We start from the raw sequence: 14,611 nt of genomic DNA on the forward strand, positions 1-14,611 counted from the left end.
AAAAAAAAAAAAAAAGTAGTAAAAATTTTAAAAGAGGGGGGGTGGAAGGAAATGGCAGGGCAGAGAGAATATAGTCTCACAGAGTGGACCACGATGGTGATCCTCTTGGTTCTGAGTGTATTTTGGTCTGTATATTTGGTGCTAAATTCCAAATTTACATTAAAAAAGCAAAGTTTATATAGAGAAACAATAGTAAACAACAAAAACAAGAAGAAAAAAGAGGTGGGGGTGCGGAATGGGAAGGAGGAGAGAATATAATCTCAGAGAGTGGACCAACCCAGCGCTCCACTTGGTACTGAGTGTATTTTGTCTGCATGTACTAAATTCAAAAATTAGAAAACAAAACAAACCCCAAAACTTATATATCAACAAAAATTAAATGCAATACATTGAAAGGAAGCCAAAAAATGAAGAATATATCTATGACACATAATTGTAAAAATACGAAAGAAGGAAAAAACTTAGAAAAGAGTAATTGATACAATATTGTAGTTAAGACAGGAAAAAAGAAAGAAAATTGGAAATTTTTAGCCTGAAAGATAAACGAATCACAAGAACAAAACTTCGAGTTCTATATACTATTTTCCTTCGGTCCTGGAGCTTTCCAGTGCTGCTTGGTCAGTAAACTTGCTGTTCCCAAGTTTAAACTTCCAGCAGTTCCTATGGGGGAGGGGCCTGCTGCCCTGATTCTCAGGTGTCTGTGCCTGGGTGGGGATGCCCCGCCCCTTGCCAGGTGGCCAGCCTCCGTGTGAGCTATTTGCCCTGTGAGACCTTTGTTCCTGGAGTCCGCACCTCTCTTGCAAGAAGCAAGCACTTTTCTATCTGCAGCTCCCCAACTGTTCTTTCTTTACATCTCAAGGTGAATTCATAGGTGTTCATGATGGTTTGAAAGTTATCTAGCTAAATTTGGGGGACCACATGAAACGAGGACCCTTATTCTTCTTTCATCTTGCCTCTTCCTCTGAAGGAAAAGTAGATGAAAGGGAGATAATATTCGCCTTATCATCAACCAGTTTTGCATTTATCTTATTCTTTGCTGCTTGTGAGAGTTACTTTAAAATCCAAATAGACATTTTATAACTTTGTCCTGGCAGAAACAGGAAAACATAGTTGCTCAATGCCCATATATAGCAGTTTGTTTCTGTTGAGTAGACACCCAGGATAAAAACAGTGTAAGTAGTGTGCCTCTGGCAAAGGGCTTTTGCTATTATTTTAATACTAACTGGAATCTGTTTTTATGATTCCAAAATATTTACCTTAATGAGGAATTTAAATGGAGTATACAAGATGAAAAATGAATCCGTAGTGAAATGCATCTTAGGCATCGGCTGTTCTATTGACAAAAGGCACAAATAGGAAATTTGCCTAAATAATTAGATTTTTAATTAGTGCATCATTGTAAGATGAATGGCATTGCGCTTCATTGCATGTAATTTTGTATTAGAGATTTCATGTCAACAGAGATGCTACCTGTGGTTTGCTGATTTGAATCCTTAATTTATCACTTGGGTGTATAGCATGTCACCTATTTGCAGTCAGGAGTGGAAAGAAGGCATTTGATTATAACTTCACTGGTGGTGAGGAATATTGATGATATGGTAAATGAATACATTATATTTTCTAATATTCAAGAGGCAGCCACCCCTCCAACATTAGTGAGTGCCTATTAACTTGCAAAAATTTAAGCAGGAGCATGAGCAGATAGGTTGCTCAACCTCTAGTGTATGTGTATGTTGAATGTACTTGGACATTACTGATGTTATATTTGCTTTTTAAAACTTTGATTTTGTCTTTCCTTTTGACAGTTGCCGAACAAGCAACCGGAAAAGCTTGATAGGTAATGGACAGTCACCAGCATTGCCTCGACCACACTCACCTCTCTCTGCTCATGCAGGTAATTACTTACCCTTTCTTGAGTTGTGTTTTACTTCCTTTTGCTGGTTCTTAAAATACTTCAGGCCTTCTGAAATTTCAATTTCTATCTTGGTTTTCCTGTGTTTTTATCAGTATGTTGTTCTTTCTAATAAGTTAGCTCAAACCTCATCCTCTCTTTCAGAGTATTTGAACTCTGAAATTGAGAATTTCTTTTTAGATGGAATACTTTTTTTTGGTTATTTATTTCTCCATTTCTGAATTTGTGGATGATGCAAGACATGTTTCCATGTTGGGATAATCTTTGGGGAGTACAGATGTGTTTGTTCACATGAAGAGGATCAGTATTAAGAACTCTGGGAGAGGAAATCTGTCTTTTTCCCTACCCTTCTAATTTCTCAACTGGGAACCCTCATAACCAAAGACCAAACCATAACAAGAGAAGAACCAACACATTGATTTAAAAGAAGATTTCTGTGTCACAGGAGCCTTCATAAGAAAATGAAGACCCAAGGAAATGGTTAGCCTGAGTGCATTAATGCTAGGTTTGATGAAGAGTGAAAAGTTGTGCAAAGACAGGACAGGACAGAAACAAGCTAACTCTAGTAAACTGGGGCAAATTGAGCAAAGGCTCTACAATCACAGCCTTCTGTGTCCCTTGTTCTCAGAAATAAGGATGCTCCTTCCTCCAAGTTCAGGGAGGACACCTCTTACTTGGGGACTTGATGATGTGCGTTAGGCGCAGATCCAAAGACCCTTCCTGCACATGCCATTTCTCCTATTTCTTCACCTTAAAATACTGTTGGTCAGGATGCTGTATTTTGAGGCCACATGTCTTAGCCTCCATCAGAACCATTTAGCATTTATTCTCCTAAAGTTGAACTTACCCTTACTTACATTACAAATAATGCTGCTATGAGCACTCTAGAATGTGTCTTCTCTAGTATGTGTGCAAGAGTTTATCTCAAGTTTTGCCTGGCAGTGGCATATATAACTTACTTATTACATCTACAATCCTTATAGGGACAGTGGATTTAAGATATGAGCCCTTGGCCTCAAGTACTAATAATAAGGAAGGTACAGCCGTATTAGAAAAACTGTACTGAAGAATGCTTTGTATGTTGGGGGGTTTTCTTTGTGTGTTTGTTTTTAAGTTATGTCCATGATGATGCAAGGAAGAGAGAAGGGTTCATTCCAACCAGGAAAACAGAGAGTTCAAAGGAGCCACTTAATCAGGATGTTGAAACCCAGGCAAGACTTGGGCTGGTAGAAATAGGGTGAGAAAAGAGGTATTACTAGCGTGCCTTGGGTGGGTGGGTGTTGGATTGTAAGAGAATATGAAGGTGGAAAGAGAGATGAAAATTAAGAGAGCATGAGGAATTTTTATTTTGATTGCCTCTCCAGGATTTGGAGGAGGATCTATGTTTTAGGGAGCTGTCTTGAGGATTGTGAAGGATGATGAGTGGGAAGGATGAGTAAGCCCTAAGTCATTGACTCTGGTGGAAACTCTAATCCTGATGGGCTTTCCAATGATACTCATTTCCTATTTAAAAGTAGGGCTGTGACTCTTTCTCTGAAGGCAATCCTTTTGCTCAGCTGTTGGCTTTCAAGTTGAGTGGGAGTTACCTGTAACACATCTGGGGAGAAGAAAGGAGCGAGAGTGGTAGTTGCCCCTCTGGAATGAAATCTTATTTTCTCTTTAGTAATAAATAAAAGATGGCAAAGTAAAAAAGGTAAAAAGCACTAATTGATAAAAATTGTGATAGTAGATAGAGCAAGACTGCCAAAGCCCAGAAATGGCCCTCTCAAGTAGAATTTCAGAGAAATTCATGCACATATACACAAGAAGGCATGTTCTAGACTGTTCATAGCAGCATTGTAATAGCTAAATATCTGAAGTCACCTTAGTAGCTATCGATTGGAAAAGGGGTAAATGAGTAGTGGCATAGCCACAGAGCATAGAACACAAATGTACTAGCGCACATGTATCCACACGGATGCAACTCAGTGAGAGTGTTGTAAGCAAAAGCCAGGTTGCAAAAGAAGATTACTGAAACCATTCATGTAAGGTTAGCATGAGGCTCCAAAGAATATTTTGTTTAGGGATACATGAGTGTGCCCATAAATATGTATATACATTTCTCATAAGAGTCTGAAGGAAAACATGATAATTTTAAAGACCAATTTCATGGCAGTAGTACCTCTGAGAAGGTGTGAGGGAGATACCACTGGGGAGAGGGGTGAACCACTGGATTTCCACAGCTGATGGATGGGCACCTGGCTGTTTCTATTAATACCATTTATACTGTGGAGATTTGTATTACATTATCATCAGAACAGTAAAAGGTGACATATAGGGGCAAGCAAGGCCAAATACTTATTTGGGGAATGGAGTTCTATCTTTTTTTTATCTTTTTTTTTTTTTTTAAGAGTTGCAGTATTTTATTTTATTTTACTTTATTTTAGAGAGAGTGAGCACATGCACGTGCAAGAATGGGGTTAGAGAGAGAGAGGGAGAGAGAGAATCTCAATCAGACTAAATGCCCAGTGCAGGGTATGACATGGGGCTCAGTCTCATGACCCTGAGATCTTGACCTGAGCTGACATCAAGACTTGGATGCTCAACCAGTGGAGCTACCCAGTCGCCCCTGGAATTGTATGTTTACATTCACCTTGCACAGCACTCAACAGTATATACAAGTGCTAAGTGTATCATGAATTTTATTTCCTACATGTAATTCAGCAGTGATTAAAAACTTTAATCCTACTTCTCTTTGTAGTGCTCTATAGTCGTTGTACCCTCATTTATGTGCCTGTTGATTAGGCTTTTATTGCTGTGGTTTTCTTCAGTGCTAATATTGAGAATAGAGAAAATGTAGCGAAGACTTTAATGATCCTCTTAATTATTTTTCTTTCATTCTACGTAGACTTGAATTCTTTTCTCTCCAAACATATTTTTAGTGTTTAATCAGAGGAGTGGGCTAAGAGAAGCCTGTCTTTCGGGTTCTGTTTCCTTTAGGCTGTTAGACCCAGTAGGTTCTTATTTGCTCAGAACCTGTAGGACTCTCAGACCTTTTTGTGAGAAATGGCATTTATTGTAGTCTCGTAGTTTCCTAATTACATATAATGAAGGAGAAGATGTAAATTAAATAAAGACCAGTCCTCATGTCTCAGTGATGTGAATGCCTACCTTCTCTCCGTGCCTCATCACCTCTTGCTTCCCATTGCTGTCCTCTGTGTCATGTGTTTGATACACAGGATGCCAGGTGAGAATCCCTAAATGTCTATGAAAAACAAGAGAGAGAAAAACTACCACCTCTCAGCGCTTTCTGACCCAAAAGATAAAGTTAGACTTTCTATTGTTTTTTTTTTAGGCTGGGATTATGTGAATCAGGCCACTCGTTGCGGACACATGAATTAATACCTATCAAATGCATTGTGGAGATGAGAACGTGAATTTATTTGTGTAGATGTGTAAATAGTGCTCCAAGGAAAAAGAGATACTGGCATAGTGTTCTGGAGCTTATCTCTACAAATAAAATAGTGTTTGTTGAGAGCCAGGGACTCCAAAAAGAATAGTGAATAAGAGCCCCATTAAAAAAGAAAGGTAGAAAATCACAGGCTCCTAGTTCCAGGAAGATTCTAAGCATGAAATTTAATCCAGAAGCCCCAAAGGAAAAGACTGGTGTATCTCTTCTAACATGAAAATTTCTCTGTAGTAAAGAAAACCCAAAGAAAATAAAGTGTGAGAAATATTTTTAAGCCCATAATAGATAAATATCTGATTGCCTTACACATAGAGCTTGTTTAAATTGACATGAAAATGGTCAGTGTACCAGGAAAAAAATGGGCAGAAGATGTAAAGGGCATATCCTAGAAAAAAAGTCAAACTGTCCCCCCCAAAAATATGAGATCATGATTCACCTCAGTCATAAGAGAAATGTGAGCCAGAATAATAGAGTATCATTCACCTAGCACATTGTCAAAAATTTTATAACATTGACAGAACCCAGTGACCGCAAGGTTGTGCAGAAGCAGGCCCTGCCACATGACGTAGGTGTCAACGTGAACTGGTGCATCCATTTGGGTTGGTTTGCACTGTTGGTTACATTTCAACTGCCTTTGCCCTTTGGCCCAGCAAATTCATCTCTAGGAATTTATCTACTGAGATTCTCACAAAATAGCAGAAAATAATAAGTCTGGCTACTTGTAAATAGCAAATGGAAAGTTAAGTTGTTACCTCTTTATCATTTAACGTGTCCTTCAGTAGGGAACCGGTTTCGGTTTCATAGAAAATGATTCAGACCTACAATCCAGCACTGCATGGGGTTGTTACAAAGAGTGAGATAGACTTTCATGTTTTGTTATTAAATTGGTGCCCAAGATAGACAATTAAGTGAAAAAATACATTGTGCATATTGTGTGTGTGTTTTTTAGACTGCATATGTACGTTTATGCACACTTTGCATATCATGCATATTCATAGGAAAATTTTGGAAGGAGAAGCTTAGCATTGTTTATCTTTGGGGAATAGGAAGGTAGGGAAATTAGCATATAGTGGTTTTATAATAAAATAAGGCTCTAAAAATAAATCCATAAAGAAAACAACAGCAACAAAATACCCACCTTAGTTTTCTGTTGTGTAATAAATTACCAAAGATACAGGGGCTAAAAACAATACCCATTTTTTTACATTTTAGGGCTCTAAAGGGCATAAGTCTGGGTACCCTTGACTTGAACTCAGGGGATTCTCCAGGTATCATAAGGCCAAAATCAAAGAAAGATGGAAAAGCACAAGTTACTAGCTCCCTAGGAACCCTCACCTAGTGTTTCTGCTTAGGATATGATTAAGACCACAATCAGAGTGTCAGTTGGGCTGGGCTCTTATGTGGAGACTAGGAAAAAAATCTTCCAAGCTCCTGTAGGTTGTGAACAGATTCAGATGCAGTGCCGGTATAGGAACAGATCCCTATCTCATCCTAACCATCCACCAGAGCACAGCCAGTCATTCCCAGGCTTCAGATCTCTAACTTCTCTACCCTCAACCAGAGCACATTTTTTCTTTGAAAAGGCTTATCTGATTGGGTAGTGACTCCAGGCTTTTTAAGTCCTAAGAGCAAATGTTGCCCCCTTCCGAAATACCTAACCTCTTGTGTCTTCAAAAGTTGTTTTTACTGGGAGTTTGCAGGTGACTGTTCCAATTCATTTATAAGAATGTTTCGGGAAGGAAAGATGAAAAGGCGTCTCACGTTCCCATTGGGCAATGCCAGGCATTATTAAAGGCAGGAAATATCCCTAAGGTTAGATTAGTATGTTGTTGGGGAAAGTTTCATAAATTACTTTATAGTAGTAAAGGTGCCTCATTTCGAAAGGATGAGTCACCACCGTATTTGCCCCCGCCCTGTTCACCAAGCCCCTCCTCAAAGCTCTAACTCAACTAGAGGAGGCCCCTGGAGATGGAAATAATCCGAGCTGCAGAGCTGCTCTTCCAAGTACAAACTCAAAACCTGCAGAACAGCGTGGGGCTGGGCACCGGGGAGTGGGGCAGCCCAGCCAACAGCTCACTTCCCACTCTTGTGAAGGAGCGCACACGGTGGTGCACCGCCCGTCACCCCCCTTCCTCCCCGCCTCCTGGGGGCCCGGGGGCGTGGGCCTAAAGAACCCAACCCAGTTCACACATAACGGGAGAAACCATGAGATACTGTGGATGTTTTTTTGCAGCACAGGTTTTTTTAGTTCAGAAAACTGTGAGGTCCTTCCTCTCTGGGCCTCTTTCCGGGAGCCTCTTTTTGAGCCCCACGTGGGAATGGGCATCCCCACTTACGATGTGCCCTGCGTGCATCTGCGCTGTGGGGGTTCTCGTTCATCACACGTGACACTGGAGCTGATGGGGGCGCACGGGCGGTGGTTTTTGCGGACATGCGTTGACTCTGTGCCATTTTAAAGAAATGGTAAAATCTCATAAATTTTATAGGCCGCATCTCTGGGACTCTGATCCTGCAACCTGGTATGGTTAAAAAATAAAATGTGATATTATGATTATAACAGTGAAAACTGATTAAGTATGTAGAATATAGGAAAAATGACATGAAAAATAAGAATCTCCTCCAAACCCACTACTCAGAGACAACCCCTGCTCACATTTTATTGTATTTCTTGTCCTTTTTTCCTGTACGTGTGTGTGCTTGTGCATGTCTGTATGCGTATACGTGGGATTGCAATGCGTTATGTTGAGACTTTCTATAGTAAGTGCGCCCTTGCCGGTGCTCATGGTGTAGAGTTTTAGGTCCCATCAATAATATAAGCCAAACACAATATCATAATAATTTTTTCCAATTTTACTGAGATATAATTGACATGGATTAGTTTAAAATGTACAACATAGTGGTTTGATATTTTTATATATATTGGGAGATAACTTTAGTGAACATCTATCATCTCATGTAGGTGACACTTTTTTTTCCCCCCTGTGATGAGAACTTTTAGGATTTATTCTTTTGGCACCTTTAAATATACAATACAGTATTGTACAGCAAAGTGACTTTAGTTCACATTACATTCCAGAACTTATCTTATGGTTGGAAGATGGGCCTTTTGTATTTCTCTGTTTGCCTTATTTCACTTAGTATAATCTCCTCGTGACCTATCCGTGTTGCACATGCAGTATTTCCTTCTCTTTTTATGGCTGATTGGTATTCACATACATTTTCTTTATACATTTGCCTTTTTCTTTAAACATTTTCTTTATACACTTGTCTCTTGATGGTTACTTAGGGCATTTCTGTGTTTTAGCTATTATAAATAATGCTGCAGTGAATATGGGCTGCGTACATCTTCTTGAGAGGGTGGCTTTGTTTCCTTCAAATATACACCCAGGAGTGGAATTGCTGGATCATATGCTCTTTCTAATATTATTTTTTTGAGGAACCTCCATCCTATTCTCCATAATGGCTGCACCAATTTACATTCCTACCAGCAGTGCACAGGGGTTCCCTTTTCTCCACATCCTCACCACTACTCAGGACCTCTTTTGACAATAGCCATTCTAAAGTGTGAGGTGAATATCTTATACTTTTAATGGATATGTTTTATTAATCTTGTTTCATATCACTGATACTCATTTCTGATTTGCCATTTGAATTTTTTTAATGGTGCTTTCTGAGTAACGTGAGGTTTTTTTTGTTTTCTTTTAATTTTTTTTGTGGTCTAGTCTATTTCCTTCTGATTTCTTTCACTTTTGTTGTCCTTGTGTCTAGTTGCTATAGTTTCATTTTTTCTAACAAGGCTGATCTTGCTCTAAGAATGGTCTGCTCCGACCTCACTGTTTCTCCTGCTCTCTTCATGCTTGATAAGTTCAGTATCAGTCACATGTTTCCTTACCGTCTCATACTCTTCATCTGTTGTATAGGGTGATGGTTTTCCCAAGCAGTGAGTGAGGTTTTGAGCAACAGGAGCTTTTCTGAACATGCTTATGTGTTTCTTCTCCAGTGTTCGTGGTACCAGGTTTGTATGTTGCACACGGAGGGAAAGCTGTTTCTTGTGAGTTTTAGCTTACTGGTGGGAACAACTTAGAGATTAGGGACCTTTGGGTATCAGTGAAAAATGAGATAAAGTGAGACTAGAGACATAGCCCTGAGTGTGATAGTATGTCTTTTTCACTTATTTTATAACTGTCATTCAAAAGCCATCAGCAGATTTTTCATACCTGAAATGATATTTGCCAAATTGGTTAAATTGGCTTTGTAGATCTTTAGCAAAAATTTTCATTCGGCAAAGCATTCATCTCCTTCAGCCTTATAGACATGATGGTAGGAGACAAATGGTTCCCTTGCTTCTTTATATTTGGGGAATAGCCCAGAGCAAGATCATGTCCCCACAAGGCCATGACAAATTGATTGTGAGCCCTAATGGAAGTTGTTCTATGATGCCTTGTATAACCAGTCTTTCTTTAAAATGATAGAGACTTTTTTTTCTCGAGGAATCTCTGATACGGTCACCTGTGGTCTTTTTTTCATAGTTATAAGCAGATCTCAGTTATACCAACTTAAACTTGTAAAACTTTGTGTTCAGTCTGGAGCTTCTGATGTCCTCAGAATTTCATTTTATGGAGCTTAAAATCAGCAAATCATGTGGATAAACTTGGTCAAGTAAAACATCACCCTGGAATCATCTGTTTTGATTAAAATCTTCAAAGGGCCCAAGACCAGATTTCCTAATCTAGTGTGTTTGTCCACGCTGTATAATTTCACAATGCATCTATTCAATGACATCAGGTATTTCCTAAATCAGGTTCTCTGAATTACAGAGAATACTACCCTTCTTATTCCATGCTACATTCAGAGTTCTATATTTTAATTCTTAGCCTTTGTGTAATTGCCAATTGTTGGCTTGAGTAATGACACATACTTCCCTTCCTGCTTAAGGAAAAGTATGATAAAATCAGATGGACTGACGTCAGTCAGTGTATTTTCCTAGTGTTAGATATTGCTTTGTGTTGAATCACTCATCGGGGGTATATTCCAGCATCATTAGAACTTAATTCCTTCATGCAGATCATCTGCCTTGTGACTTCAATTTGTCATTTTAGTCCTTTGAGAAGACTCTAATGTGTATATGTAATCTTTTCCTAATATTAATTTAACAATTAACATCTTTCATGTATCCTGAAACTCTAAATGTAGACTTTAATCTGAATGGCCTTTGATTTAACTTTTTATTCTCTCCTTCAGTTATAAATGGAAGCTTTGGGGAAGCTGCCTTTTAAATTTATTTTAAATCTCCCCTGTATTAACAAAAAGTGATAATATATTTTTTCTTTTATGTTGTTTATAGAAGATGGCAGCCCCTCAAGAGGGTTTGACTCTGTCATCCATTGGGGACGGCTCTTTGTTTTTTAAATTGAAATGTTATAACTTTTTTTAGATTATGCATTAACTGAATTTTCTTCGGCTCTGTTAAGTTGCTAAAGTACTAGTTGGATCTTAACTGCCTATTTTCGAAGTTAAAATTGACAGTATTTAGTGGTATGTTAGATGTGGGATGAGAGAGAATTGATCAAAGATGGTGTGCAGGTGTCTTGCTGAGGATATCGATGGACGGAAGGGGCATTTCTCGAGATGGGGCAAAAAGAGCAGATCTGAGGTAATGCTGAAGAGTTCACTTTGCTGCATACTAGGTTTTAAAAGTCCATGATACAGTTCAGTGACCTAAAGAAACAATTGTTTTATGGATCTGAAACTCAGAGTTTGAGTCAGTGCCAGTGATACTAGTTTGGAAGACATTCATTCATTAATTAATGGTGTTTAAAACCTTGGGAGGGAATGAAATCAGTGAGGGAGAGTGTTGTGGACTGAAAAGAAGACCGAACCTGGCTGAGTGGGGGTGCTTAGTCTATAATGCCAACATTTAGAGGTCCTGAGAGGCCAGGTCGCCAGCAGGGAACTGAGAGGCAGCAACCAGAGAGGCAGGAGGAAAAGCGGAGAATGTAGTATCTCAGAATTTAGGAGGAGACAGAGAGCCCAGAAAGAAGGAGTGGTTAAGTTTTAATAGCAAGTCCTAAGTCTCCACCAGGCACTTAACAAATATTTATTCAAAGAATAAATAACTGTTCATAAAGAAATGCACAGAGCTTCATTTTACCCTCATGACCAAAAAGGCAGCGTACTCTCTGGGGTCTATGGCAAGATTTGTTTCCCCCAAAGAGAAAGTCCTCTGAAATATCTTATTACTTAGAAAGCCCCGCAGATTTTAGTGCATTATCTTAGTAACTTTAATTTGAAAGTAGCTTTAGCAAATCTTTCACTTACCTTCTCCATAATGTGATCTGTTGCAATCATTGTTAAAAGCCGAGAGGGAGCTCCTGCCTTTCATAACTGTTTGGTGGTTTTGATGCTAAGGTGCTGTCCCATCTCCTGAATCCACAGAGCAGTCAAACAAGGCAGTGTTTCACCAAAATTAAGGAAATCTGAACTGTGGAAAATAGACATTGGAAATTCATGAAGTTATTTTCGCTGTGAGAAAAAGAGATTTTTGCAAATTTGAGAAGGGAGAGGATTCTTGAGAAACAACAGTCTCAAAATAGCCTGGTTTCTTGAAAGTTAGTGAGGTAGAAAAATCTTTTTAAATTTCATATTTTATGAAACAATTAGAAATGAAAATAATGGCTTATTGACTGTTAACTTTTGGGTTAGACATTTTAGGACTTAAATCTCGCACAGTGTGATAATTACATATTTTACTGTTAGAAAATAAATAAACAATATGTGTCATTAGGTCTTCAAATGTCTAGAAGTTTATATATTCATATTGGCTAAAAAGATTCTTTTTTGAAAAAGAAGAGATTGGCTTATGTTTCGGGTGGCTTTTATGTTAATACAGATGGTAAGTAAATGATCACCTAGAACATAAAAAGCTAAAAAAGGTGTATTTAAAATCCTTGCTTGACTCCCTGCTCTCCTCACCCTCAAGATTTTCGGAGCTTCATGGTCTCAGACTGAACGCAGCTTTGGTGATTATCACAGTGACTTTGATTTTTCTTGTACTACGGTGCTTCTGGCACCCTTGTTACCAGCATACCCCCAAATTATCTCCGACCTTAAGTTAGAAATCCCTAGCTGTGTGTATGTGTAGGCAGTCTTCTTCTGCCCGTTAGCTGGGAAGAGTGTCTGGATTTGTATCACAGACGGTTCCGTAGAGATGGAGGAATGTGAGGCAGGGGTCCCATTAGTACGGGATCCACCAGCTGCCTGCATTCAGTGCCAGCACCCTTGCTAGAAGGCTAGGTGCTCACTGTAACCTAGTGGCCTGCACCTAGTTGGCAACCTCAAGTAAGGGAAGTTTCTAAGTCTATATTTTAAATTCAAGTACCTATGCTAAAGAGCATTTTCTTAAATATGCACAGTAATGCCATCTCTGTCTTTGAACTTCCTGACTCTGGCATAATTACAATTTCAGCTTTAATGATGCTTTAATGCAGATTTTTTTTTTTTGTATTTATTACATCAATGGGTGAGTACTTCTCCAGAAAGCCATGCAAATTGCAGGCTTTTCAAGCTCTACACTTCTATCTTAGGGGTAACAGTGGGTAATTACAGAGCTTGTCACGAAATATTAAGGTGTGCGTATACTGTGGCAACCATCACCAGTTTAGAGGCTTCAGCGGTGGGGAAGGAGAGCCCGTCAACACTCATGCATTGGAGTTGATAGCAGATTTGGTATCCCCACACGCAGGAAGAGAGAGGTGGAAAAAATTTAGAAGAGCACACATACAAGCAAAGTCAGACAGTTTTAAGGAAAAGAGATGATTTTTGCTTTGAAAAAAAGAAACATAAAAAAATAAAATAAAAAGAAAAAAAGAAATATTTTACATTTTTAAAGTGTCTTCAGAAACCTTTCTTTTTTCTGTTTCCAAAAGCTGTGCATGTTTATTGTAGGAAATTTGGAAAATACAAGAAAGTATAAAGAAGAATATGAAAATCATCTGTGTTCTTATCCACCACTCAGAGCCAACAACTTAGTATTTGGGAATTTGTCTAAATATGTTTATTGTATATACATACATCTAGGACACTTGTGTATACATCAATTGTGCATAAAATATAAATTTTTATATATACATATATTTTGTCTCTACATGTATGTGATCTGTGGGATCATAGATACAACTTTGTATCTAGATCACTTTTCTTCAGTTGAGATTTTTACGTATCATTAAATAACTTTTTTTCTTCAAACACTTGGTTTTAAAAAGCATAAAATACTCCATTTCTTGAATATGCCATCGTTGCCTTCCCCTAGTGAATATTTTGACTCTTTTCCTGTTCCTTGTTCTTAGAAGTAATGTCGTGGTGAATAACATTACGCATCAGTCTTTGTGATCAACTCCGATTAGTTTCTCAGCCCAGTCTGGGAGGGTTTTCTAGAAAGTAAGTGCTCACCTTCTGTTGTCTTGTATTTGTGGGGTCAGGCCATTCCTTTCTGTTTACTGGAGCTGTTGTTGAGGCCCTCGAGTCAGATTGTGTCCACAGGAAATGCTGTGTAATGCTTGCTGCAAATGACATCTCACGAGCATCAAGAATGTGTGGTGTAGGCCCCAAAGTAACTTGATGCGTATCCAAGTACATCTCAAGTGTGTTCTCACTAGGTGAAACAATAGCTAGTTCTATTGAACTTCCAGGAACTTTGTACCAAGTGACATCATGGTGACCTGGTAAAGTTAGTGAAGTAAGTGAAGGAGGAACCACATAGCACAAAGCTGCAGAGCTATTGACACTTCACACAGTGTCCTAACTTTCCCAGACATTGGGGACTTAGCCTCTAGTGTAGAAACCTCCAGCTGCTATGTGACCCTGATCCTCCTGCCTGAACCCTTTTAATTTTGAGATCTTTAACAATTGATGAAATAAGTATTAGATGATGTATGTAATAAACCCTAGACCTCAGGTTTAAAATCAGGATTTTAGCTCCTCTCTACTATGTATCAGCATTTTGCTCCCTTGGGCAAATCATTCTCTATTCTCAACGTTCTTATATCTAAAATGTAAGGAATAGAACTTGCCTGTGCCACCTCCTATGATGGCTTAAACTTGACTATATTTGCAGTATTCTAAAGTCCACACCAGTGTGAGGTTTTCAGGAACTGTTTTTTTTTTTTTTTTAAGATTTTATTTATTTATTTATTCATAGACACAGAGAGAGAGGCAGAGACACAGGCAGAAGGAAAAGCAGGGGCTCCATGCAG

At 38.7% G+C, this 14,611-nt stretch overlaps 1 protein-coding gene across 13 annotated transcripts in view; it reads left to right on the forward strand.

Moving 5' to 3' along the window:
• The window catches only part of MAST4 (microtubule associated serine/threonine kinase family member 4), a 544,916-nt gene that overhangs the window by 431,526 nt on the left and 98,779 nt on the right, over positions 1 to 14,611 (forward strand). For all 13 annotated transcript variants that reach the window (XM_049103363.1, XM_049103372.1, XM_049103368.1 and 10 more), the window contains one exon: positions 1,806 to 1,894. In XM_049103363.1, the coding sequence (XP_048959320.1) occupies positions 1,806 to 1,894 (89 nt within the window). The remainder of the gene's footprint in view (positions 1 to 1,805; positions 1,895 to 14,611) is intronic.

The sequence above is a fragment of the Canis lupus genome, chromosome 2, assembly GCF_003254725.2.
Source record: "Canis lupus dingo isolate Sandy chromosome 2, ASM325472v2, whole genome shotgun sequence".
NCBI lineage: Eukaryota > Metazoa > Chordata > Mammalia > Carnivora > Canidae > Canis > Canis lupus.